Raw genomic sequence first — 27,792 nt, 5'->3', positions numbered from 1 at the left:
TTATGTAATTGTTAGAGAATGAGGAAAGGTATAAATAAAATAAAAATAGCAATTGCAGAATATTATTCAAGTTTTAGAACACTAGTAGCAGAGATTATTTGGGGGAGGAAGAGTGAAAGAAACAGACTAATTTAGTTAGGCTTTCACAACTCACATAGCACTTTCTGATGAACAGCAGAGTAATTTGAACAAAACTCCCTCCAAAATTTTGGCAGGTGTAGAGATGTGCAATAGATCCTAAGAACTGTCTAGACTTTTCTGTCTAAAATAACCACCAAGAAAAGCACCCCTGAAGACATTCAATACCTTGCATTCATGCAAAAACATTGGGACAGAGCTTACACTTAAGGATTTGCACCGATACCAATCTCAGTCTGTTTCCACAATTAAGAAAGTTATTTTTTATAAGAATTGAGGGGAAGAAAGAGACAACTTGGAGGGAGTTAAGGGTGAGGCTTGGGTCCAAGCCATTACTATCGGGTTTTCTATTCAGACAGAATTAACATTTCTATAGTTGAGAGATATCAGCCATCGAGCAGTGGCATACCTGACTGCCCAAAAACTAGAGAGGTGTGTTTTGTGAGCAGAGTGGTTAAGCAGTTTCACGCTTTTTGCTCAACTTCTGCGTTGGACACTATCAAACAATTTACCTACTATAAAGCAGGTATAGCGGGCACAGCTGACTCACCACCTCTTTTTTCCTCCCTCACTCTTTTCTTGTGATACCACAGTCAACTGTCCCACACAGCAGCGCAGAGGGGGCAGAGAGCAAGCAAGAGGAGATGGAAAGGGCAAGGGACTGAGGAAGGCACGGGGAGGGGAAGCTGGAATGTGACAGGGATTAATTTCCTTACATTCAAGAACAGATTGTCAGGACAGCTCATAAAATGCCAAAAGTTGACAGCAGGAAACGGGAGGAGCTCAAGCCACTTGAACAGAGCAAGAACTCTCAAGCACAAAACTTTTTCCTTCACCGAGCAGGAATATGGGGATCACTGCTCACATCCTCAAGGACACAAAGCGTTATAATGAACATGTTCTCTCCTCTGTTGGGCAACTCACAAGCAGGCAGCACCTGGTATCTCAGCACAGAACCAAGGTTCAACTACAGCCCTCATCCCATTACGGGGCTCCCTGGGACTTTGGATAGCCTGTTAGGATAGGACTGCCAAAGTCATCTTTGCCTCATCACCTTAAAACTGACCCTCCCACCTGAAAAAGTCACTCATATTCTGGTCTCCTCTTCAGGGTCTATATAGTTGACACTTTTCATATCTAAAGATTCCCTGCACACATCAACTTCATCCCTCCCAAGCCTTGAAAGATAATCAGTTGCATGAGAATCTTTGGCATATCCCATGGTACATGCCATTATACTGTCATTTACATTCCACATCATTTTATAACAGTTACTGTGATAGCTTCCTCTATCAGAGATCATTTTCTCTATTTCCAGGACTGGAAGAAATTAATCAACGATAAAGCAAGAGGGAATCAAGACAGCAAATGTACACTAGAAAGAGAAAATAACTACTTCATAAGCAGATGAACCAGCACCTGACAAGACAAATGAAAATAAGGAAAAAGGGTCTGCAAGGCAGCTGAAAGCTGAAGCAGCTCAGTAGGACAGATACAGGGTGAAAAGAAATAAGAAAAGTTCAAGGAGAAGAAAACAAATACATGGTTTTCTTTAATATAGAACACAGTGGGAAGGTTTTACACAGTAACATCACAGATGCCATTCTCCTCCTGCAGTATCACAAACAGAACCGGCGATAACTTTAACAGAGGAATTCAAGGTTCTTTTAAAGAAGGATAAAAATTTAAATCTAGAGCAGTCAGTAGAAACTTATTCCACTAACAATTTGATCCTAGGTAAGAACTGACTTCCTAGGATCCACATGCCTGATTGTTAGCTATCATCAATGCTTTCATGTTAATCTTTCCAAAAGTTTCCAAAACAAAAGTTTAGTTTATCAACTACTGTAAATCACTTTTAGGGGCCAGAAATGACCTCGAAGGTCTTAGCTTTCCAAGAAAATGCTTTCAAGAGATCTTTGTATTATTATCTAGTACAAATGTGAAAAAATTTCCTCATTCCACTTTTTACTCTCGTGTAATTTTAAAATTAGTCATAACACTGCCACCATCTGAAGTATCAATCACTTATAAAACAAAACAACACATAATCAAAGAGCAAGAGCTTCTATTAGCACCATGGAAAAACGTCTCCTGCCTAACCAGATTGTTTATTAAGTAAGCTCTCCTCATGCAGTCAATTGTAAGCCACTCTTCTATGGTTTTGTCTGAGCACCTGCATCCTGAAGAGGCAGACACAACATGCTGCTTCACCAGGCACTGGGTGCAGCTTTGCTGAGCACAGGCATTGCCAAGAGCAGCCAGAACTGTACAGAAGTTTCTTGCCAGTCTCCCCCACCACAAAGGAATGGTACCAGACAAATTGCTGGGCTCTGCCTGCCAGTCGGGATGCAAAGGGCAGCTCTCTCATTAAGGTCACAGCAGGACAGAGGGAAATGGTGAAGCCTCCAGCCTCGATAATGAGTGCTTTACTGTCCCCTCTGTAATCCCCCCTGACTGACAGTTGCACAGAAAGGCTTTTGCAACATGTTTCTATTTTCAGTATTTTCAACTAATATATTTAGCCTGGAAAAACAAGCTCCATACTCATGCATTCATGTTACCTCAAAATAAATCCATTCATTCCATTCAAATCCACCCATAAATCCCTTAGCTTTTTATTCATTTTTTTTTTTTTGCACAAAACTGAAAGCTTTGCCTTGTAATAAAAGAACTCGTGGGTAAATTTGGGTTGTAAGTTATCCTGACCAGAAGGGAAACAGACACTATGTTTAACCTTTAGTTGCTCAGTATAGATACAATCTCAGACTGACAGCCCTTGTGTTATGCTACACTTTTTATCAGTGCTGCCTACAAAGCCACTGATTGCAACCATTCTGGCAGCGCCTATTGCCTTGGTCCAGACAGTAAATCTGAGGACAACTCTAAGCTTTGGCACTTGAGAATCATAAAGTATCTTCAGAAAAAGTCAAATTAGCTTGCTGAAACCTTCCAATACTCCAGAAGTTTTATAAGGCCAGACTTCTCTCTACAAAAGCCAGAAAAATTAACTCAAATTTTCCTCAAAAAATATTTTCAGGAAACTAAGCAGACAAGTTGTACAGAAGAAAATACTTTGGGGAGAAGGACATGATAAAGGCCTGTAAAGCCAGAAGTGGCCAGAAAGAACACAGATTGCTCATCATCTCTTCCAACACAGAATCAGAGTGAAGCAAGCATGTAACAGGTCCAAACAAGTCATGAAGGAGTGATTCTTCACACAGCAGTATGCAATAAATGCTCAACATCCATACACAGATTCAGGGAAAGGTGAAGAGGTTAATGAAAAAAAGTGCCACAGAAGCCAAGTCTTACCCTGACAGATTCAAACAGAGATGGTTTAAGGCTTGAGGAACGGGAAATGCAAGAGGAAATACAGTGTGTCATCTTTCCTCTTGTATTGCTTAATTTACTCCTTTTTGGCAAACATGCTGGACAGGACACTTCGCTAGGCAGCACAGAACACAGGACTATCACAGCTGTGCCATACACAGCACCAAAACATAGACGGCAGCTTCCCTTTTAATTACTTTTAGAACTATAGAATTGTTTGGGTTGGAAGGGACCTTAAAGATCATCTATTTCCACATCATCCTCTCCACAGCCCGCCAGTATGGGCAGAGACATCTTCCACTGGAGCAGATGGCTCTAAGTCCCATCCAACCTGGCACTGAACATTTCCAGGGATGGGGCACCCACAACTTCTCTGGGCATCTTGTTCCAGTGCCTCACCATTCTCAAAGCAAGGGTGAGCTCCTATTCTAAGACTTGAGAAAACTGTCTCTCTTCACTTGTGAAAGCTACTCTTGGTTTTAACATTTTCTGTAAGAGTGACACAACATTTTCCCAAAAAGGCAAAACTCTGTATAGGGTAATTGGAGTTGGGCAGGTAGAAGTGTGATATCGATTTAAGCCAAAGATAGAACCAAAGCTTTTATAGACTGGTTTAAAAAAACACAGCCAAAAATTTACCCTAGTAATACTAAGAAATAGATCACAGTGAATCACATAGCTGCTCTCATGGGTTTAGTAATCTAGATTGAGATATTAACATCAAATAGAAAATTGCTAGAGTGAATTAATTTATAAATTGCAGCTTTGATTGACAATGAGTGAATTTGCATCAGAACTCCAGAAAGAGATTTGACATGGAGAAATGGTAGTGTACAATAAGCAGTGATAAAGGCAACTCTGTAATAGCTAAGAAGTTAATGGTATTTAATTCCAAAATTTCAACTAAAATTCAAAGTAGAGTTGACTTTTCTTTCTTTTTAATAGCTCCTTTTCAGATAATTCATGAAAAAAAAATTGGGGTGGAGAAAGCAAAACTTATTTCTAACATTTTCCATAGGGGGGTTCTTATTATGACATAGCTTTGAGACTTCAAATTAAAGGCAAAATTGAAATGCAATGTTACAGAAAAGTGAGTAGTGATAGCATGTCATGTATCTAAAAAAAAAGGAAGAGGGAAAATACAAGTGGAATACAGCATAACATCATAAAGGTTTAACCAGAAAAGGCAGGTATCAGTATATACATGCAGTCATGCTTTTCACTAGCAGAACTGGCCTGGATATCTGTGCAGAGCTCTGGGGCCCTAGGCTACAACCCCGTGGGGCTTTGGTGCCACCACACTCACTGGTATCACCCACTTCCCTAAGAGACTGACTCATCTGTGAATACTCAGCCATTAAATATAATTTTGCTTCCAGGGGTGAAATTTTCACTCTCCTGGGAGAGAGAGGGAAAAGATGAGACACCCCCTTGCTGAGGAGTTACCACTCAGCCCCAGGCAGTCAGACTCCATGGTGCTACCCCAAATACTCATCCTGGGAAAAAATGGGTTTCCAAGAAAGAACAGGAACCACAAACAAGGGCTGATACTCAAACAACCAGCAGCATGACATCTTGCTGCCAGCATTTCAGATATAACTTTTTGCTAATTCCACACACAACCAGAAAAAGGACTCCTGACCAGAGAAAGATGAAGGGTGAAAAAAGAAGAGAACAGATGCAAACTATTTTTTCCTGCTGACCTTGGTGTATGCTCTGTATGCATCAGGGATTAAGGTGCATATGATGCAGCAGCTTCACACAGAGCAACACTCATTGGTTTTCCTTTTAAGAATCAACTGCATCACTCACTGACCAGCTACGTGTTGCAAAATCAATCTTTCCATGCTTTAACAGATTTTGTTTGGCACGTTACATGAATGAGGTGGAAGCAGAGCATATCCACATGTTCTGTACAGACAGACCTGGCACTCTTAGTTTCAACAGAGCATGCAATAAAAGCCAACACTCAGCAAATGCATGCAAACACATCATTAAAACAGAAGAATACACCTGCTTTAGGCAGACAAGCCCAAATAGCTTCCTAGCTAATGCCACAGGATGTCTTCTGGGACACTTCTGACAACATCCTCCCCCACCTCACAGTAAAAACAATATCCTACTTGCGGCAAGGTGCAACCTGTATTCATCTGCTGGGTGCAGCACAAGCAAGGCAATATGAACCAAATACAATGGCAGTATGCTGTAGCTGTAATGAGGCTCTTTTATTTGTTGCTCTGCTGTCACTTAAGGACCACCATAAACTCCAAACTGAAACAAGGAAACATCTTTTTCCCCCAGTACACACGCAGAAGTGCGCCTATTTGTCTGTTGGTTGCATTTCAAACAGTGATACTTACATGGGTTTAGGATGGCCCCCAACTGACACACAAGCACTTCATCCAGCAGGACCCAGATCTTGTTATTCCTTCTCACCCTAATTCTTTACCATTACATCTAGCAACCAACTTACACCCCTCCAAAAAAATTATTTTAAACCCACAGAGATTGGCACAGCATACTGTAGTACACTACTGCAATGGCAGAAAAAATTGCACATTCTAAGAAAAAATAAGGGGGTTTTAAACAAAAAAAAAAGATGGTTCTTGAACTAATTCATGTAAACTTTTGATAGCCATCATGCCCAGTGAAACAAACCTTGTTTGTCACAACCTAATAAAATGGTTTTGCTGGTGAAGACATGACTGACAGTGTCAGCAAATACAGAGCTTTCAGCACAGTAGAAGGATAATCACTTAGTGTGACTTTGCAATTGCATACATTATGTGAGGCGAGAAAGACAACCAAATACCTGTACTGAGAGAGATGAAACAGGACTTAAAATACTGCCAGCTTCTTCCTACACCCTAAAGAATTTTCTTCTTAAGTGGTTTGCAACTAATATGATGACTAAACAAAAGATGTTGCTTAAACAGGGCATCACCAGAAGTGAGTTACTTTATTACACCAGCATCCAGCAGCTTCATCAATTTCACTCACACACTCAGTGTAGAACTGTTCCACATACATCAGAATATATTAATATGTCCTATGGGCTGCTACTGACACAACATATCATCCTCATGTACTGTGCCAAAACTCTGACAATGAAACTTTCACCACAGTTTCAATGCGGGGAATCTGTTCCACCCTGGGTTTGAAAACCACACTCCTCTTGGACACCCACAAGTTGTTTCCCAACAACTCAAAGAAACACTAAGTCTTCCTCCAGCAGAAAAAAAAGCAAGTGGTAAAATCAAAAGCAAAAAGTGGAGAAAACCAGATGATTCTGGTATTCATTTTTCTCGGCCCACTAAGGCTTTTTATCCACACTAAGTACACTTTAGGACATGCTGGTCAAGGCATTTTAAATTGTACTCAGACAGGAGTACAATTGCAACTTCCATAGTCCCAGTAATCTGTTCACCAAAAACCCATTTTGCTTCATTGATGCAAATAAAACTTTGCCCAGGCACAGGAGAGTTTTGGCAAGAATGAAAGCACAGTGGTGTCTGGCCACTGAAAGCTGCAGTTGAGAAAAACCTACAAACAAGGCCTTTGTCCCTCCCTCCACACAGTGCTTGACTTTATAGGGAATCACTCCCCTTCCCCATGTGTTCCCTCCTGTACAGGGCACACAGGATGATTGCTGCAGAAACAAAGCACCCATGGGCACACCACAGCCCCATTTGTCCCCTTCTGCAGCTAGGTGGCAACAGGAACAGGGGTGGGAGAACAATTGCCATGTCAGCTTCAGGCTGGTCAGCACCCTGACTCACTCTCTTAGTGAGGGGGGCTCATGCAGGAGGACAAACACGGCCTCAAAAGATTCACTAGATCCCAGACAGCTCAAAGAGATGTACAGGTGGTTACTGCCAACTCACTTTTACCAAAACCTCAGGTAAAGCTCCTCCACACCACCAGAGAGACTTAGCCCAGCCATGTAACATCAACATCTTGCAAGCAGAAGGCAAGCCATGAGGATGCCTGTGCCTCAACTATGCAATAGGACTCCAAGAGCTCAGCAGCAGCAGCAGCCAGTATAATGGGCTGCAAATTGGAAAAACACACAGGAGGACACAACAGTCTGCCTTCTCTGCTGTGGAGTTACTGCAAAACACAAGGGCAGAAAGATGCAGGGGGTGGGGGACAGACAGCAGAAAACAGCGCAACTACAACCAGGAGAGCTCCTCTGTCTGAAACCTGACTTGTGCTTGGTGAGACCCCCCACACACTCCTCACCAGACTGGCTGCAGACCCCACTCAGAGACGTCTATTTCCTCACACCCATTAACAGCTCCAAAGAGAAGCCCAAAAGAAATCTCACTGCTGCTACTAACAGATGCAGCTGTTTTCACTAAATCAATGCAACCGCAGAGGAAATACATTTCCCAGAATTTTCCAGCTCACACAACTATGCTGAATTTGTTGTGTGGTTTCTTTTTAATACCACTATCCTAACACACACATCTTACAGGAGAATTTTTATTCAAAACAAGTCTTTAAAACACCACCATTTTGCTTACAGAAGTATAATAGGACTGAACATAAAATAGTTCCAACGTTAGATACGGAGTCACAAGAATTCACAAGATTGCAAGAACCAAATTCTTTTTTTGTTTAAGGGAAACAATTTAATTTTCTTTTATTGTACAAGTGGAATACATATTGCAGCTTAATCTATAGCAGGAATAGGAAATTGTTTCAATCTCCAGAGGCAAAAACTCTAGAAGCTGTGGAAATTATGGAACTTGGACTCAGTCTGTAGTTCATGATGTATGGCTGAAGACCACCTCTTTAGTCTTATTCTTTCCATTGTCCAGTCTCACTCCTCTCCTCCAATGCCCCTGGTCCTCTTCTTTCTCACCCTGAATGACAGAACAAGTTGGAAGGCACCATGGTGGGGTATCCTGATCCAACATCCCTGCACTGTACTACCTGCACCATGCCAGAAAACCTGCCAGGTCCACAGCAAAAGGGAGGAAAACTACAGGTGATGGGGGGGTCTCACCATGCGCTCTGGCTGTACCTGAGCATATTCTGGGAGGAATGCCAGGGCACCAGAGAAACGCTGCAAATAGCAGGCGGGGCCAACATTCCCCATCCCTGGCACACTAGTGTACCACCTGGCAGCAAATGACACCATGCAAGGCACAGGTTTAGGCATAGCCTTGGGGAATTATGGGTGCCGTACAGGGGGGAACCAGCGCAGGACTGCACTGGGCATCATGGATTTAAGGAATATAAGACTCTTAAATGATTGATAGGACATTGGGCAAAAGACAGTGTGAAGAGGGTCCCGCGGAGAGTCAGCCAAGTAATGACAACCACACCAATATGGCTACATGTCATTGCACTTCATTTAGCAATCTTGTCATATTTACGCTTCTATGCACTGTTTCACATGACTGCTGCCTAACACTCATTGGTTAAGTGGCTGCAATCACACCTACACGTTACTTGTTGATTGGTTGTCACACTGTAAGCACTTTGGCTAGGGTGTGCTAATTTAGCAGTTTTCGTATCTTGCTTGGCATCCGGCTTTGTCCTTGCACAGTGTTCATTATTCCTTGTTCTATCTGTTCGGGGATGGTGCATGGTCTTCAAAGTAACCCTGTAATCTGCAGGCCAGGGTTGTCCAGTCCCTGCGGGAGTACAACACGCCCTTGTTCTGCCAAGAATTCCTCTACAACAGTGAATGCTACAAAAGAGACAACAGTGAGGAGCCCAATGTGGTACAGGATGTAGGGTTGCAAAAAAAGACTTGGAAAAAAAAATTTATCTCCTTACAAAAGGGTATGTCCTTCGGCAGGTTTCACTCCAACCATCACATATCCTTAATCCAGTTTTCCAAGCAGCAGACATTGAAGTTAAACTTACAAAAAGGCATCTTCCTATCATTGTACTTTTCCGGTTTACCTGGAAATAACTTCATTATTACTATAAAGTAATTATCAAATTCAAACAATTTTCACAAGAGCAGACATAGGAACACTCGTGGACAACCTAATGAGCCTCTTCCCTAATAGACTCTTGGAATTTCAATTGTAATGTTAACGCATTCACAGTAACATGAAGCTTACACCAGCACCATCACAAGATGAAACTTCAAGGTGTCAAAAATTCAAAGGTGTCTGAAAGGGGAAGTGTTTCTGGTTCACAGAGAGGTAACTCCAGTAGAACAGCCACCTGTATTTCCACCTATATTATCTTTCACCTACTGACACTACAAAGCAGTGCTTCTTCAGTTCATTATTTTCATACATTTAATTATTCTCTTTGTCTACAAGGCATCACTGAATCAAGTTTTCCTCATACTGAGATTTATCTGTGCCACTACACAGTTGGGCGGGGTTTTTTGTGTTTGATCTGTATGTTTTATGTCAGTTTTTTGTTTGGTTTTTCTTATTTTAAGAACAATGCTACACTTAGAGCTTTTTTTAGCAAAATATCATTTTCTCTGTAGGTTAACTTTTTTTATTAGGGATGGCTTTCATACCAAACTAATTAATCACGTTTTTTAAAAAAAAGAACATAATTCCCATGCTTGTGTCAGTCAACACAAAGTCAATAGCTGAAAGAACATGAACTGGTAGATAACAGAAACCCTTACAAGAGGCACAAACTGGCAGATACCTCCTAAAACCCTCAAGCCATTCACGGGGAAAATGTGCTACCCTAGAGGCTGATGCACCTTGCAAGCACCATATTTCTCCTGCATCCTAAAAACAACTATTCTCTATTTCAGTTATGCCAAACTTCACATCAGCCCCTTTACTGCTGTATAGTAACCAAAGGGAATGATTTGCTAAATTGAATTTTAAATAAGGCTGAATGGATCGGATAACATTTGTGAAAGTGGTACATAACCACTTAACAGCCTCTCTTCCAAGAGATTATTAAATGGACAATCTCCCCTTAAAGCTTTGAGTTCTGTATTTGCAAAACAGATGCAAGAAGGGATGAAAATCCCATAAATGGTTTGCATTTGCAATGCCTGACACAATTCAGTCACTTGGGAGTACCTTACAGGTGTGCATGCATTTATGTGGAAGATGGCATGCAATCTTTCACAATAAGGCCTGATGCTGAACCTGTAACATTACTTGAAACACCAAAAATAACCTATTGTCTCCCTGCTGCAATAAACAGGCAGAAAACAGGCTAGAAACATACAGATGCAAATGCTGTCCTAAAAACAATGGTTGTGATAATTTTTACACCTGTTTTTTCAACGCAATGTACTTCCCTCCCTAATTTCTATTACTAGGGTCACCTAGACATTTTCTTATTTTTCTTCTACTTACTGCTCCACTTACATTTCAAATAGCATTAAGTTTAAAGAAGCACATCAAGCATCCTCTTAGTGCACAGATTTTTTGCCAAATCAGTACCAAGAACATAAGTAATGAGAAGCAGTAAACACAAGGTTTCATGTGAAACTGAGTGTTTTGCATAGCTCTGTGACTAACATTACACTTCAAGAATGGGGTAGAAAGAAGAATTAGGTTATATTTCATGAGCATTTTAAAATACTCAATGCTTTTCTGGTCCCTGAAATACTGATTTAGAAGAAGCCAGGATATTTATTCCTAATATTTACGTTGTTTTTATAAAATGTCATCTAATGGGTATAAGGGCTGTTTGAAACTGGAAGGTGCAAAAATTTAGAAGCAGATGTTTGCCCAGTAATAAAAAGATATTACATCCAATCTAGAAATATCAGACATTTTATTTAAATGCACTTATTTGTTTTGACCAATTCCAAGTTGTCTTAGCAGCCTCTCTCCTGGATGCATACTATATCTCTTGTATCACAGAGCCTTATTTTCAAGCTACTTGAGGAGATCAAATAACCGCTTCAAGCCCTCAGATTGGACTTCTGCAGTCAATCTGCCACATGGTCACTGCTGAGTAGCAATCTCCAGTCAGTGACTGACTTTTCAAACTTCCAAATCATAAGAAATTGTTCACTGGGCCCAAAGTACTTGCAAACATAAATTCAGAAGTAATACTTTGGTGCAGTACTTTGCAAGGGAAGACAGAACCTGCAACCAGATTGAACCTCTTTAACCCGAGAGTGCCCCTATTTGTCAACTTTATGGAAATGGACTTTTAAGATGGTGATTTATGGAAGCTTGTTTGATCACTCTTTATTCTTCTCTTACAGGCACTGTAGTGACCTTATTTACACCCGAGTTAATCATTAGGTCCTTACAGGAGGTGGGGAATGGTGGGGGAAGGGAAGAGAAGGGGGGGCAGAGGCAGAAAGGGGAGGGTTTATTTTCTGAATTAAAGGCATTAGTGATATTTAGAAGATGTTGAACAGCAAAGAAAGTGTCTCACACATTAATCTCTGTTTATGCAGACTTGGCTTCGCATTCCCAAACCGAGACCTCTATGGAAAGTGACACCTTCCCCACATTCCCTCAACTAAAACTACCAGGAAACACACCAGCTCCAGCAGTACCGTCTGCACCAGTAATAGAGACCCATAAGCAGAAAATTGTGAACAACTTATTTGCAAGCTATCACCACAGAAGCCACCAAGCACTCCTGTCTTCTTCTTAGCATTAGCTGGAAAAGAATAAGGGCTCTCCATACAAGAGATAAAACAATTAAATTTTTAAAAAATGCTTTCTTTTGTCACATCTATAAGCATCTTCTTTACAATGGGGAAAAAAAAAGTCCAAATACCTCTGAAAATTATTGTAAAACAGCCAGGAGACAAGTAAGTTATGTCAAGTAAGTGACAAGTTACCCAAGTAAGACCAACACAACAGAATATCATCTAGGAAAGATCACATTAACAGGAAAATACAAGGAATAAAGGGAAGTACAGCCAAAAGAGTAATGTTGATCAGATATAACTACTGAAAGTTTTCATTGTAGATATTCACCCCAAAGTGGCCATTTAACAGACCTTTAGACAGCCATGCTGCTCCAACTGCAGCAAGCACAAAAAAATTTCTTTGCATTATTTTCCTCTTAATGTTTATTTCAAATCAACAGAAGTAGCAGTATCTCAAAAGCAAGCAATCCACAGGAGAACATTACAAGCATATAACAAACAGGGCAACATAGAAGTCTTCTAATCCCAAAGTTAATCTCTCCAGATATCCCACTCATGTGAAATATGAAAGACATTTATTTTAGCCCAATGTTTTCAACCGTAAGAGATATAAAACTGTCATCAACCTCTTGGTCTGCAGACACTAAACTTCAGCTGCTGTTACCCATCTCATGCACACACACTAATCCTGCTGAAAAGATGCTGGAATGGGAGCCACAGAAGCCAAAAGCATGTATTTACTTGCAAGCCAGAGCTAAGAGCAGCTCCTCAGTCCCTGGTCCTAGATGGTAAACTGCTCAGGCCTGGAGAGCTTATGGATAGAGGGGACAGGCCAGACCCCCCAGCCACCTCCATGCCAAAATGCCCAGCCAGGGAAGCCTTTAGAGATAACTGCACAGCAAAACTTCCTGGCAAAGCAAAAGTCAACTTGAAAAACAGACAACCCATCCCACCTGGAGGCAAAAATCAACCTTCAGTCCATTCTATCTGGAGCTGGGCTTCCATCAGCCCATACATACATCTCATCCCCAAGCCTCTGCCCATCTGGTTTACTGTTGTAAAGAACTTCACAATAGCATAGAGAATTACACTTCCAAAGGAATAAAATGAAAGCAAGTAGGAGCACAGAATTCAATCACATGCAATATTCATATTAATCACAACATTTACACTATAATTGCAGGTAACACAAAAGCACTGCCCCCTTCAAAGCATGTCTCCTAAGGTGACTGCTTCCATGCCTTGTCAGCTGTATTAGGTTATGACCCTTCCATGAAGAAAATAAGCCAACATCTTTGCAGCAAGAATAAATTTTATACTCATTATTGGTCTTTGCTGGCCCTAAAAATAAATACTATCCTTCAACAGGTCAAGCACAAAGTTAGTTCATTTTCCAAAAGCAGCAACACTACACTCCACATTAGTTGTGTGTCTAGCACATGAACCTTGCGTTCCTGATAACTTTATGCGCTTAATACAAGCAACAACCCCTCCCGCCCTACAGCCACCACACAATTAAAACCTTGCCTTTTCAAAGTTACAAGGTTTTTGCGGCTGAAGAAGCAGTTCATTAGTCACAAAAGCTCCTTTTCTTGAACTCAGGCAATTAACACTCTGTTGCCTGTTCCCACAGTGGAAACAAAAAGAAACATTGCAAAACTGCCTGCCTCTTATCTCCCAAGAAGAAATGGGGTGATCCCTTTAATCTGGTTAGGCCGCCTTCTCGCAGCATCATGTGGAACTGTTTTGGCTGACTGCAGCAAGGTCCATTACTCACATCTGCCTCTCCTTTGTGTGTGCACCCTTGCAAACACTGTGATTACTGTTCCACCCATGAGCAAGTCAGGGAGCAGCCTGCTGCAAGGCAACAGCTGATGCACTTGCCAGATAGCCAAGCTTTCGGATGACAACCTCCTGCTCGGTTTAGGAAACACGGATGCCTAGCACCTTACAGTCTGACAGCCACCAGGGAGGAATAAGTACAAGCACATGAGAATCACCAGCCATCAGCATCTGCTGATGAATGACAAGCTGAATGACATTTACAAGATGAGTGACACGACATTAACAGAAAGAAGCTGATGGTGCATACACTTTTCCATCATGGACAGATCCCCAGGAGTCACTACTGGATTCTCCTAGGAGATGCTGCCATTACTTGGATGCATAAATTACTTCATTTTAAAAAGCTCTGCAACATTTCCATTAGGAATTCCATCTTCTTAAAAGTTAGTCCTTGCATCATTTTACCCAGCCCTCAGAGTACCTTCCATGAACCACGCCATACTGTCTTGAGGCACCAAACACAACGGGCATTTTAAAGCACGTCACAACTGGGTCAAAAAACAAGGTGTATCAACTGAGCAGTCGAACACCAAACCTTTGAGCTTCTCCATAATTTCATAATCACTTTAAACATCTAAAGCAATTGCTTAAAACAATTAGCTGCCTGACCCATTTTCATTATTTCCTATCTTTCAGCCCTAGCTATGATGCTACTCCCTAAAACAGCAGAGACCTGAGAGTTCAAGTGCAATGCCCCAACCATAACAATGCCAAAGGTGTCTTAAGATCATCAGTTGCAAAGCTGAGGACTCTCTCTGAATCATAGGCAAGTCTAAAATATCATTAAACTGATCAGGAGACCTACCACCCTCCCAGACAAAAAGCAGAACAGGAGAGGGCAGGGAAGAGTCCTTCAAGTACCTCAGCCAGTCCATCTGACATCCTCATTTTTCATGATGATGAAGAGGCAAGAGTGTGAGCAGATATTCTACCCTCCTAGTGGGGTGGTGTCAAGATATTTCTGACCCTCTGCTGAAGCTCCAGACAAGTGTCTCTGATACTTTTAAGCCACAGGTGCTTGCATTGGTATTAAGCACCATCAGGTTTTTGTCGGGAAGTCAGGCAGTTTGATTGATGGCTATTTGCCTCTTTCTCACAGCTAAATTGGGTTTGGGCTCTTTTTTTTTTCTTTTATTTTTAAATCTCTTATGGAGTAAAAATTTTTTGGTGCAACTTCCAGACAGTGCAAAATTCCTAGGTGTAAGAAGCATCTCAAGGGAAGACCCATGCATGTCTAACTAACAAAGCTGCTAGGGGGATAAGGGGCAGAATGAAAATAGTTTACATCTTACCTGAAAATTAGTTTTCAGAAGTTAGCACATTTTTGAGAACACCCAATGACAGGGTAGAATAATAATGAGCAAAATATAATTCAGTAAAGCCACCAAAGATAATTAAGTTCCCAACTATCATTTCAAGACTCTCTTAACCCTTGGAAAATTGAGGATGATATTGCACAGTAAAATTTATATGCATTATGCTCATTTATACATGTGTTAGAAACCACACAGTCCATTCAGTATTCTGCAGCAACCATGTCAATTTGAGCAAACCTGCACGCGTGCATACAACCTGACCATCCTGGAAATTATCATTTCCATGAAAGGCAGATCAGCAAAAGTCTCCAGACATGCCTAGCACATGACTGACTCTACTGAGAGCTAGAATTCCTCTCCAAATACATCACCTTGAGAAGGCAGCAATAATCTTACTACAATAAAAAATGGCACATATTGCTGCTACTGGTGCCATGGCAACATCCAATGGGGTTACCTAATTGTCTTGTCTGAAGAGATGATTTTATACACCAAAGACGCTAACTAGCTTGGAACTTACACACCATGCTGTGGTCTAAAAAGATGTGTTATGAGGAGATAAAACCAAAACCAGCAAGATATAAAAATGTTATTGGCAGGTTTGATTTCCAAGTCCTTGTTTCAACCACATATAGATTTATTTGTCCAATGTTATTGTAGGAAATAGAATAAAAAACGTATAACACCAGGGACACCGTGCTAACAATATGTTAATTTTAAATTAAGACAAGAGCTGCATAAGACAACAAAAGAACACTTCATCAGCTCCCCGAGGCTTTGTTTCTCAAGGCTCCACTTCAGTCATCCTCTCTTGGTGTTTTAAAATCTGAATAAAAGTACAATTGGCCAGAGTCCTAGCAGTCAGCATCACTCTGGTACACCTAGTCCCAAAGCCTAGGTGTACCCTAGTCCCAAATATTAAACTAGCATGAAACTGTCATAAGAGTAACCATAAAAATAGATCCCCTCACCCCTCAGAGTACCCACTGACAGAGAGTACCTGCTATGGAAGGACAGCACCCACCTCAGTCCATTTGAACGCTCCAGCCTTGGCACTGTTGCATCAAACCCACACTTACCCTCACAATTAAGCAACGAAACTCATCCTCAGCCAAACACCAATATTACATGTTCCTCCAAGATTACCTTTAAATTATAATCATAACTGAGGGCAAAATATGTTCTTACTTTTTTTTTTTTAGTGCAGTGATGCCTAATATGTTATGAGGAAACAAAACCAAAACCAGCAAGATATAGAAATGTCATTGGCAGGTTTGATTTCCAAGTCCTTGTTTCAACCACATATAGATTTATTTATCCAATGTTGTTGTCTGAAATAGTGTGTAGTAGGTATAGCTAAGAGAAAAGATGAACTATTTTGAAATACAAGGAAACAACTACAATGCTTTTATGTTGACACAGAGATTATATTTCACAAGAGGTATAACATTACACCCTCTAGTAAAAACAAAGTCCAAATACCACAAGACATACAACAAATTTGGATGAAAAAGACTACAAAGATACAGAATTTATAGCATATCTATCTTTTGTCTACTCTTTCTTCCAAAGTTTCCATTACAGCTACCCTTAGGAATGTCAACAATTATTAAGTGTAACTTTTGCCATAATACTTTTATAATTCTGTTTGGTGAAATTGACAGAATACAAACAGAATCCAACACCTTGCACAGGATGCAGTGAAGCAGTGACTAGAACAAGACAGAGGGGGAGGAAAAAAAGGTTTCACACCAGAGTAGGTATCTGTATTTCACTAGGTTCCCACTTTTCCTCTGCAATACTCTCTGGGCACATCTCCATCCACTACACACGTTTTTCAGGCCACATTCCTCAGGCATGTCTGAACTTGTTCTTAGAGCCCTCTACATAGGGCAAGTCCTACTGGGGGGGTGAGGAGGGGGAAGAGGAGGGGAAATAAGTCTTCATCCCTTTTTGACCCCTTCTCCCTCCAGACCTGCATGGCCAAGCACACACAGTCAGCAGTGCAGTGCTAAGAGACCTGCTCAGGTACAGCCTTCTGCCTGCTGCCAAACTTTGAGTCCTTCTCTTCTGGCTTGAAAAGCACATGTACCAGAGAAGGCCTCTTTTATTTAATGATAAAATGGGCTTATTGCAGAGCTTTTAATAAAGCATTCACCCAGCCAACTTCATTTCACTAAAACAAGACTATGAGATAAATAAACACAATGATAAAAGGATGGCAACCTAAGCAACATTCATTTTGCACACCCAAGACAGAGACATCAGGATGATTAGCCCAGAAGCATGTACCAACACTTGCTTAGCAGAAGCCTTAGCCCTTGATGAGCACCAATTAAGTTCTTTCCTTTGATCAAGGAGCAAGATAAGATCACATTTATGCCACAAAGCTTTGATTGCAACAAAACACCATAGGCTTTGCTTACCTACATTTAACTACTAGTCTAAGAAACAGTCCAAAAATATATTTTGTCATTACAGTGACAAAGAACATTCTTCATTCAAAAGGTTGTATAGAGAAGCACATATTAGAAACTACTTTAACACAGAGTATTATAACAGAATTCAGCCAGGTGCTGAGCACAAGACTGTAGACCAGAATTACAGAAGTCAGTGATCTGATTTCACCAAATCAAACACAGATGCTTGGTTTTGTCCAGCATGTGTGATGCTTGATGAAAATTAGCTAAATTTCATAATACCATAAATATCTATTTTAATAGGTAATGAGTGTTTAAAGCCAGCAAAACAGATCAGGCTGATTAAGTGCACCTCCTGCAGATCCTACAAGCTGTGAAATGTCATTGCTTGTACTCTGAAAAGATGGAGGCAGGCATATGGAAACCCACAGGCAATTTCCTCATGCAAAGGAAGCGTGGCCCAGGGACCTGAATGATAGACTCAGACTCCAAAGTTATCCCACTCCGGTAATGAGAGTCCAAATAACACAAGGACTCTATACCAGGTCTAACATCAGCCAGAGACCCACAGTCAAACAGCATTTTTATTTGAATCTCCTTTATTTTACAACAGCCATGTGTACAAACACACTAAAATCTTGAGCTACCCCATCACCACAGGCAGCTGGGGCCCGAAGAACTCCCATAAATGTGTGAGAGGTTGCTATAGAGACCCCAGCTCAATTAACTCCTGTCCACCCTTCCATTCATCTCCTCAAATGTGCCTTGCCATGCCAGTACCTCACTACAGCCTCCTTTTGACAGGACTTATTTGGGGTGTGTGGAGACAGAGCAAGGAGAAACACTGCAGATACACCATTGCTCTAGGAAGGCAAGGCTTGAATGTGTGATACCGTTAGCCAAAGACAAGGTGCAAATTCAGAACAATATCATCACTTCTATGGAAAATACACCATAGAAATCAACATCTTTCATTTAACTTGCAGAGGCACTGTTTAGATTTATTAATATGCCTTCTGTGTGAAGCATCAGTGAAAATCCTGTCCTAAGATGATGGAGCAAACCAAACAATGAGCAGTCTTGCCACCTCTTCTGCAATTCCCTAATCCTGATCAGTCATCATCTGTTAGACATGCCTGGAAGGAGCTCCATGTCTTAAACCAGGCAATTCAGAAATTCTGATTTAAGAGACAAAAAAGAAGAAACAAACACCACGCAAAAGCCCCCACATACTTCTGAGTACTTGATAATAAGCTGTATTCACACATCACTCATAACTGCAATTCATCCTGTACACATGCTGAGTAACAGCTTTTTGTTGGGGTCTTTTACTACAGAAAATAAATCATCATGGCAAATTTCAACATACATTTTTATCCAGTGCCCTGTACTTTGTCTTCCTGTAGCTCTTGCAATGTGCTAATGAGTGCAAAAACAAGGAGAGGCATGATTCTCGTTTAAGAAGTTTTGCATGCTGAAAACACAGGGTACCGGGCAAGAAGTGCAAGGAAGGAACACATAACAAGAGTTCTGAAAACCTGGAGCCCAAGCAATATTTCATCAAAAATGAGGCTTTTCCTATAGAAGTGTCCAACAACAGATATAAATTACTTCCTGACACTCAAGTTTTAAAGAAAGAAGGGGAAAAGCAGCCTGCACAGTGGCCAATCCCTGCACCTTTAACTAGGCAGTTTCACATTCCATGAAGTTATAATCAACTTCCACTAATGCTTATTGTGATTTTTAGCTCTTAAAATATTGCTTTTCCAGACATTATGCTGACAGCATTCAACTTTTAGACTTTCTTTGGTTACAGTAGTTTGAACAGTAATTTAATGGCAAATAAGCAGAGCTGACTGTGAATACAAAAAGATCAAGGGGAAAAAAATATCACAACCCACAAGCAGTTCAAGAAAGTGCAACACAGAAAAACCCATGAAAATGTGATCTAAACACAAGAACACAGAGACCAACTTTGATTTCATACATATTCACTCATTTTAGCAACAATGCATGAATAACTTTAAGATTGCAGTAGTACAAACTCGTTGTGCTAGTTTTTACTTTGTTTCAGCCCACAAATAAATATAAATAGATGTATTTAGTATATTCCACCTTTTGCTAGTAAAATATTATGGGCAAGCTTGGATGTGCAAAGAGTGGTTATGCAATACCATTCTCTGATCTAATTAACAAATACTCATACAGAATATTTTTAGGTAACCAAGAAAAGGTTAGAACAGAGGAAAGAGCTTGTTCTGTATCCCAGGCATGGGCAGCTCTCCCTGCTATTTCTCACTGAAAGCCAAATACTCCTGTCTTACAAAATAACCAGAGTTTCTTAGTGATAGAGTTTCCCAAATAACTTGAACACAACAACATTCACTTGAGAATGCCAAAAAAAGAAAAGCTAAAAAATAACTCCACTGCTAGACATCACCCAAAACTTGTTCTAAAATCCAGCTCTGGTTTGCAGCTCCCAGCACACACAGTTAACATGACTGACCTTGTTGAAATCTCCCTGGGTAAGCAAGATAGCTCTAAAAAAAGAACACCCAGCCCTCACTACTAATTGCTAACTATTAATAAATAAGCATATTTCTTCCTCTTCTCCCAGACATACCTATAAATGTAGCTGCCCAACAGCTTTACCAGGAATGGAAATCTGAGTATTTCATGACATATGCAGGAATAAGTAATGTCCATGAACTCCTGAGAAAGGGAATAACTGAACCTGGAGTGCAATAATGAGCCCAAAGCAGATGTGTGATCCCCAGTCAGCCAAGTTTACAGCTCCAGTGACAAAGGCCAGACTGTAATGGAGCCTCACAACAACAGAGGCTCCTAACCACAAGCATGTCAAACTTGTCTTTACCGTGTAAAATTTTGCTTGAAGTCACAACTCATAAAAGCATGTGAAGCCTAGGGAAAGGGGGAAGAGACAGATCAGGCTACAGCAAACAAAGAGGAGGCACAGTGATGTCCCTAAGACAACAGTGACATTTCTCACACAGGAGCTCTATGACAAACGCTGCTTTCCTCCTCACATCTTTTGAGGAATGACCTCGGCTGAGGGGTTTCCAGTAGCTAGGGACTTCTGAGATCAGAAAAAGTTTCACCATACCATCAATTGTCATTATGCCAGTAAAATTAAGTCACTTTTATAAAGTGTACTGCAAATGTGCTGCAACTTCTGTGGCCACTCACCTGCCCTGCAAGAAGCTGGGTAACTCTAGGAATACCTCTTGAGGAACTCTCAAGAAATTCAGGCACACGAGAGAGTGCTGTGATATACAGGTGAGGACTTTGAGCCCTCAGGCATCTTACACTGCACAAAAGCAAGATCACAGGTCAACTACAACACTATCCAGATGTTAGTCTGTACCACAACAAGGATCAACTCAAAACAACCCAGAGAAACAAACCCCAAACACATCTTCTCAGCAGAGTTAGGAAACAGTGCAGACAATTTTGTTCAAAGAGCACAAACTCCACGCCAGCCCAGGCACAAGTAAATCAACACAGCATCCTAGGAAAATGCATACCTTTTCATGGCTGAATATGGCCCCTAAATTCTATCTTAATTCATTGTGCTGTAAGAGAAACCCTTAACTACACCATCACTTCTTTCAGACAGAAATCGAGGTGGTGCTCATAGAAAAAAAATCAGATTGTTTTCAAACATTGATGCTGTAGCTAAAAAGCTATCACATCCTTGCTTGAAAAATGCTTCACGTACACAGAAAATTGTTGGCAATAAAAGCACAAGTCTTCCTGTGCAGTTTCAGTTTAACTAGACCAGCTCTTATTAGCTGCATAGCCTGCTATTGCCAGTACAGCACCCTGTGCCAGAAAAAACACCCTTGTTCACAAAAAATAGCAGCATTCTAGTCTGAATTAGCAAGAGAAGACAAGCAACTGTGTTTTGTATCAGCTGTTGTTGGTAACAATGAACAGAGCTCTTTTCATTTAAAACCTGACTACAAATATCTAAAAATATTTATGTTTAGCTTACTACTTCTTGATAGGTTCCATTTTAAATGCTAGATAAATGCTTCTTACAGTATTTTCCAAGGACTGAACATCTCAAAATCTCAGAGCTACTTAAAAGCAACTAAAAAAAAAAAAAAAGTAAGCTGACCAGGATCAAATAAGCTGTCCAGCAGTGGTCATACAGCCTACTTTGGGATTTTGCTTTTTACAGGTTTGTTTCATGGAAAAGGGTAAGTTTCCATGATTCCTTTTGGTCTGGAAAAGTTATAAAAAAAAATTTTATTTATCAAAGTTTGATGGGGGGGCGGGGGGAGCAAGAAGGGGCTCAGTTTCACATTAAACATTAATATGGACTGAGTCAGACCTCTTATTTCCACCATTCTCTACATTTTGCCAAAGTATTTTTTATCATTGTATGATAAGTAAGAATCATTATCTGCAAAACCCATCTCCCCACTGAGAGCTGCCATCTCCCAGCAGTTTTTTACATCATGCTCCTAAAATACATCTCCACGGCACCACAGCACTGACTACTGGCAGCAGATATCGCCAGCCAAATAATTTTGCCCAGAGTTCAACCAGATCGTGGCATCACTTCTCACACAAGACATGTGCAAGGCAACAAAGAGCTTAAGCACCCCTCCAAACACTTGTTCATAAAACTAAACTCGAGAATTAAATGAAATATTCATAAGGCAAAATTAAATTGGTCTTGGTCAAACATGAAACCCAGTGGTTGTGAACTATACAGTAAATAACTACTTCAGGTTGAAAATAAACTATGAGACAGTGTGCTAACAAGGCTGTTAGCTAGCTATTAAAGCCTCTATTTTCATGTTCAGAGATGAAAGTATAACCATAAAGAAAAATTTTCCACATGTCATTTCTTTATTACAGTCTTGTCATGCAGGGAGTGACATAAAATGACTCTGTGTACTAAACAAGTCCAACGCTTACCTAGAAACTGAAAAACAACAGCACAAACAAAAGTCACCAGGAATCTTTAATTTATTCCTTTACATTTCAAAGTACACGTGTTTGCATTAGTCAGAAGATCCACCTCCTAACTACAGCCAGCCCTCAAATTATTCTGCATAACACTAATTGAGGGTCCAGCTGAAGAGTTACCTGTTCAAGGAACCTGCAAGTAAAATAAATTATGCAAGAAAGGAAGCCAAGCATGCTTAAGAATAATAAAGGCTTTTAAAATGATTAGCAGGTTTACTCTTTAATCTGGCAAGGCAACAAACTTTCAGCACCCAAGAGAAAAAACACAATGAGGGAAAAGCTTTATATAAATATCCCACATGCCAAAGCAAAAGGCTTATTTCATTGGAACAATGCACTCCTGTTAAAAGCAATTCCAAGCATAAAAAAAAGACAGATCTTTCTGGGGAAGTTATTTATATGTTAACGCATAACTTCACAGCACGTTTGTGTGGAATCCTCTCCTCACAAAGGCTGCTTAGACAGTCCCTCACTGGCACCGGCCCCTTCAGGCACATGTTCACGCTCAGCAGGGCTGGGAGTATCCATCTCTGGCTGTCTGAAAACATGATTCTGCTTTCCAAGCTTGTGGGGCCGCGCTGCTGCCAAGCGCTGACCGCAGGCCCGCGGTGCGAGCGGCGCGCTGGTCCCGAGCGAGGCACGGGCGGGCAGAAATGGCTGCTGCGAGTGAGAGAGACACAGCGCCGCTCCCAGCGCGGGCAAACCTTCACCCATCACAACATTCCCAACTTCTCAGCAAATTAAACTCCAGCTAAGCCTGCGAAAATACTTTATGTAACCAAAGAGGATCACACTAAAACCTAATGCGGCAAGAAAAAAAAAAAAAAAAAAGAGAGAGACGCTCGCTCCAGAAGCCATAAATCCCTCACCTAACTCATAGCTCCATTTCCCTTTTGATTCATTCCCTGTAGAGCGGGAACTGCGACACCCCGGTCGGCATTCGGAAAGCGCTCGCAGGGTCCAAGCGCAGTATGACAGCACGAGGTTGAACCTGCCCTCGGAGGAAGCCCCGGTAACACCCAGCGCTGCCGAAATGCCCGGGCAGGAGCGGGGCGCCCGCAGCCATCCCGCCCCCCGGAGCCCCCCGGGGCTGGGCGCGGGGGTGGGCGGGCTGCGCACCGCGGCCCCGCCGAGGCTTTCGCTGCTATGTCAGCACTGCCAACAAACGTCGAGGCAACCGAGGAGGACGGTTTTGCTAGCGGGAGAGGGAGAGACACAAGCACGCACCCGAGAGATGAGGGGTGGGAGGGATGGACGGACAGACTGGCGGACTAAGGGGCCGCTATTCAGCTCTCCGAGCGGCAGCCCAGCGCTTCTGTCCCATCACCGCCGAACAGGATAAAGAGTTCCTGCTTAGTTGAACTAGTTTAAAAACTTCTTGCTTAACTTACAAACCTGAAGTTTTTTCGAACTGTCAACAGCTTTCGCTTGAGAAGCTGAAAGTTAACTTTCGCAGGACTTTTCCAACCTGAACTACTCTGATTCCACGATCCTCCTACCTGCCTGAAGGAACGCGGTAACCCCCCGCTCCATGCAAGCCGGCTGGCCAGGACGAACACAGGGAGAAGGGGACCGAGCCGTGGGTAGAGACCCCACTGCAGATACAACATTTGCAGATATATATATACACATGCACCTGGAGTTAGCCAGTCTCGCTGCAAAACTTTCTCTTTCCCAGCGTCAGAAAAAGAAAAAAACAAAACAACACCGAAAATCCCGCAAGGCGAAGCAGGCGCCAGCAGGCGCGGAGGAGCGCCGGCGGGAGGGCGCGGGAAGCCGCCAGCTCCCGAGCACCACGCCGGGCAGTCCCGGGGTCGGCCGGGGCCGGTCCTGGCTGAGGCCGCGCTCCCCCGCCGCCCACGCCGCCGCCCCGCCGGAGAGGAGCCGCGGCGGCAGCGGGGCACCCCCGGCGCGCTGCCCGAAAGTTCCACCGGCGCCCAGATGGCAGGGCCGGCTCCCTCTTACCTTTAGTCCAGTCCACCACTTGCTTCGGGCTCCACTTGGTCACCGGCTCCATGGCGGGTCCGAGCCCTCCGGCACCAGCCCCCGCTCAGACCGCAGCTCCTCCGGCCGCGGACTCGCCCCCTCTCACTCTCCCATCCCGGCAGCGCCACTCCGGGCCGCCCCCTCGCCGGCCCGGCTCCTCCCGCCGGCCGCGGCCGGGCCCGCCCCGCTGCCGCTCCGCCCCCAGGTGCCGCGTCCCGCCCGGGCCTCGTGCTTGGGAGAGTGCCGAGAAAAAACTTCCAGGGGTTCCCGCTCCGACAGGTCCGGAGAGACGGCGATTCGGCAGTCGCCCGGCATCCTTCCCCGGGAGCGGCAGGCGGGCCACGGGGTGGAGCGGCGGCCAGGCGCTGCGCCCTGCTTCGGTGGTGGCTCAGAGTGAGTCACAGCCTTGGGGCAGTTTTAGCAGCAGAGTGCCTTGAACCACGCTTGTCCCCGAATTGGCATTTGGGGTTTTTGTTTCTTAATCCCTCGCCTAAAAGCGTCCTGGGGTGTGGAGGCTGTTTCGCCAGAAGAGTTTACTTTTATTTTGCTGACTTCTCTTGGGGGCTGCATTAAGCCATCAGCTACACCTTAGATTCGCATTCCTCGTGGGAAATTTGTTCCTTGTGTCCTGGCCACCTCCCGAAGCCCATGGAAGTCCTTACTGAATGTCAATCACTTCTCAGAAGTTAAAGGGCTGACCTCCAGAACTGTGTGCCCAGCATACCGGCTTCTGCCGTTTCCTAGCACTGAGAACATAAATCGGCCTTGCAAACACCTTTCCGTGCCGCAAGGAAACATGAAGAAAACAGGAGTTTTTATTGTGTCTATCACAATACTATCTGGTTCAGCAGCGCATTGCAGCCTGAAGCCGTTTTGTAGCATGCACAAATATCCCACTGCTCCTCTTCCTCAATGAGGAAGAAACAGCGTAAACTCTGCTGTGACAATAAGACTGTGAAATTTTAACTTGGCAATATTACAGAGTGGGCAAGCAGCTGGGATTTGAGACTGTCCAGTATCCCACTGTTTTCATCGTCTCCTATCTCGACCCATCTGTTGTCCCCAGTCATGCAGTTGAAATGTAAGCTCTTTGGGACAGGGGCTGTCAGTCCCGTGCAGGGCTGTGCAGCACCCAGCTGTGCAGTGCCCAGCTTTCCCACCACACCACAAACAGCTGCCTTCTGGCACACACTGCTGCAGACCCCTATTGGAATCAGGGGGAGTTTTAATTCTAGTTCTAGTTTGAGGAACCAGTAGTTAAAAAGAAAGGGGGTCGGCATGTATATCTAAAAAGTATAATTTGTTCAATTTTTTTGGTGATTGAAGGTTTATTTTTAGTTCTTTATTATAAGGTGAACCCCTTTTAGCTGATTTCTGTATTTGCTTTCTAGTTTCTGAAATAAAACTGCTGTCAGTTAACCTCTCTTCCTATCTGAAAGATTAAAATGCAGTTCCTCACAGCTTTAATATTGGTGCAACAACCAAAAGTTTCCAAATTCCCTATTGAATCATGCTGCCATTCATGCTTTAAAAAAGGTAAAACAGCAGCTCTCCTCCCTCGCAGAGGCCTGAGTAAACAGATGGACCCTGCTAATGGTTTCACATGGGTTAATGTAACAGCACTTGTTTTAACTACACAGATGCTTCCCTAGGTTGCAGGCAGGATAGCAAATGTCTCTCACCCTTGGTGTTTGGAACACTCATCTGCTGTCATCCTTCTCTGTCACAGGTCTTGGGCCAGTCCCTCTGCCTGATTTGGGTCAGAGGAGCACCATATTTTGTGAGGAAAGCACGCAGAGATGGTCACTTGCTAGCAGATTGCCAATCCAACAAATCCAGTAGTATTTTTGTTCATCTTCAAAGTGACAAATCTATTAATTTATTTTTTTAAGCAGGACAACATTGCAGTGACTTTCTGCTCTTTTACTACATAATGTCCCCCAACACCAACGGCTTTACAGCCTCCTCTGGACAAATGAAATGGGGCTGACAGGGGAAGGCAGCGTGTCTCCTGTTTCTCAAAAGGATCCTAGCCACATTGCTGACCTGTGCTACTCTTTGCAAATCCACATTGCAGCTGCCTTTGAGTTGATCTTTCTCATGATTACATCACCATAATCTGATCTTTATTTGAGATGAGATTACCTAGTAGTCCACTGGCATGATGCAATTAGAAGTTCTGTCTATAGAATAAGGTGGGTTTTGTTTAAAAAGAATACTCATTGAATACTCATACCCAAAAGAAATAATAATTTTTAAAAAACCAAGCAACTCTGTCACTTTTCTAGCAATGCCATATTAAAAAATGACACTTCTCCTTTGAATGCCTTCAGATGCTCTGTAGGTTAGTTTATGAGTTTTTAGCCAGTATTAACTATTAGGAAAGATGTCCATTCCTCTTCTCTGCTTGCAGCCTTGCATGGAATTCATTGCTCTGCCAAGGACCCGGCTGCCAGCTCTCCAGAAATGCACGGGTTTTCTTTTATTACCATTTTCCTGTGGTAAAAGTAAATTGATTTGAGAAGATGATTCAGACCAATTGTTTGCTGATTCCCTGTTTTGTTTTCTTCCTTTATATTTCCTCTTGCACGCCAGGTTTTCAAAGAGCTCTCTGGCCAGTTTGCCTGACAACACAGAGCTTATGGACCATGATCTTGGTTTCGCAGTCCTAGGCACAGCAATATGCACCCTCCCATCACCCCAGAGGAAAGACAAAAGAGCCTTTTTCTAAACCTACAGCCACATCCTGTCAAAATTACAGAAGAAGCTACACAGTGTTTGTCATCTTCAGCTTTCTTTTGTGGCAGCTGATCAGCAAGATGAGGGCAGATGACTCTCTATAACAGAAAGTTTGTGGGCATAAGTTATTCTTTCAAGAAAAAAAAGATTATTTGGATAATTGAAAAAGCTTAGCATCATTTCATTAGCTATATTGGCGATACTCTAGCTTAACAGTGCATTTATAATTTTTTCTAAACACAGTCTGGTTGACCCTGCCTCTTAGGCCTTAATTTTTCATTCCAAATCTGTGACCTATCAGGTTACCTGCCTGGACCTGTTGTTTTTTGGGGTTTTTTTGACATATAGATGGTCATATGCTTGACAAAGTAACCAAAGTGGACAACAAGGATGACATTCAAGCTTTTTACTAGCACGGGGGTGAGAGGCAATAGATGAGATA

At 42.4% G+C, this 27,792-nt stretch overlaps 1 protein-coding gene across 2 annotated transcripts in view; it reads right to left on the bottom strand.

The window, feature by feature from the left end:
• Positions 1–24,739, bottom strand: part of CNKSR3 (CNKSR family member 3) — a 54,997-nt gene extending 30,258 nt beyond the window's left edge. Inside the window, exon 1 of one of the 2 annotated variants that reach the window (XM_030945798.1) lies at positions 24,591–24,739. In XM_030945798.1, coding sequence (XP_030801658.1) covers positions 24,591–24,642 — 52 coding nt within the window. In that variant the 5' untranslated portion in view covers positions 24,643–24,739. Of the gene's footprint in view, positions 1–23,494; positions 23,518–24,590 lie in introns of those variants that run through there. The other variant, XM_030945799.1, reaches the window with a different exon arrangement.
• Positions 24,740–27,792: the final 3,053 nt, after the last annotated feature.

Source organism: Camarhynchus parvulus, chromosome 3, assembly GCF_901933205.1.
Source record: "Camarhynchus parvulus chromosome 3, STF_HiC, whole genome shotgun sequence".
Lineage (NCBI taxonomy): Eukaryota > Metazoa > Chordata > Aves > Passeriformes > Thraupidae > Camarhynchus > Camarhynchus parvulus.
This window is presented reverse-complemented; position numbering and strand designations above follow the sequence as displayed.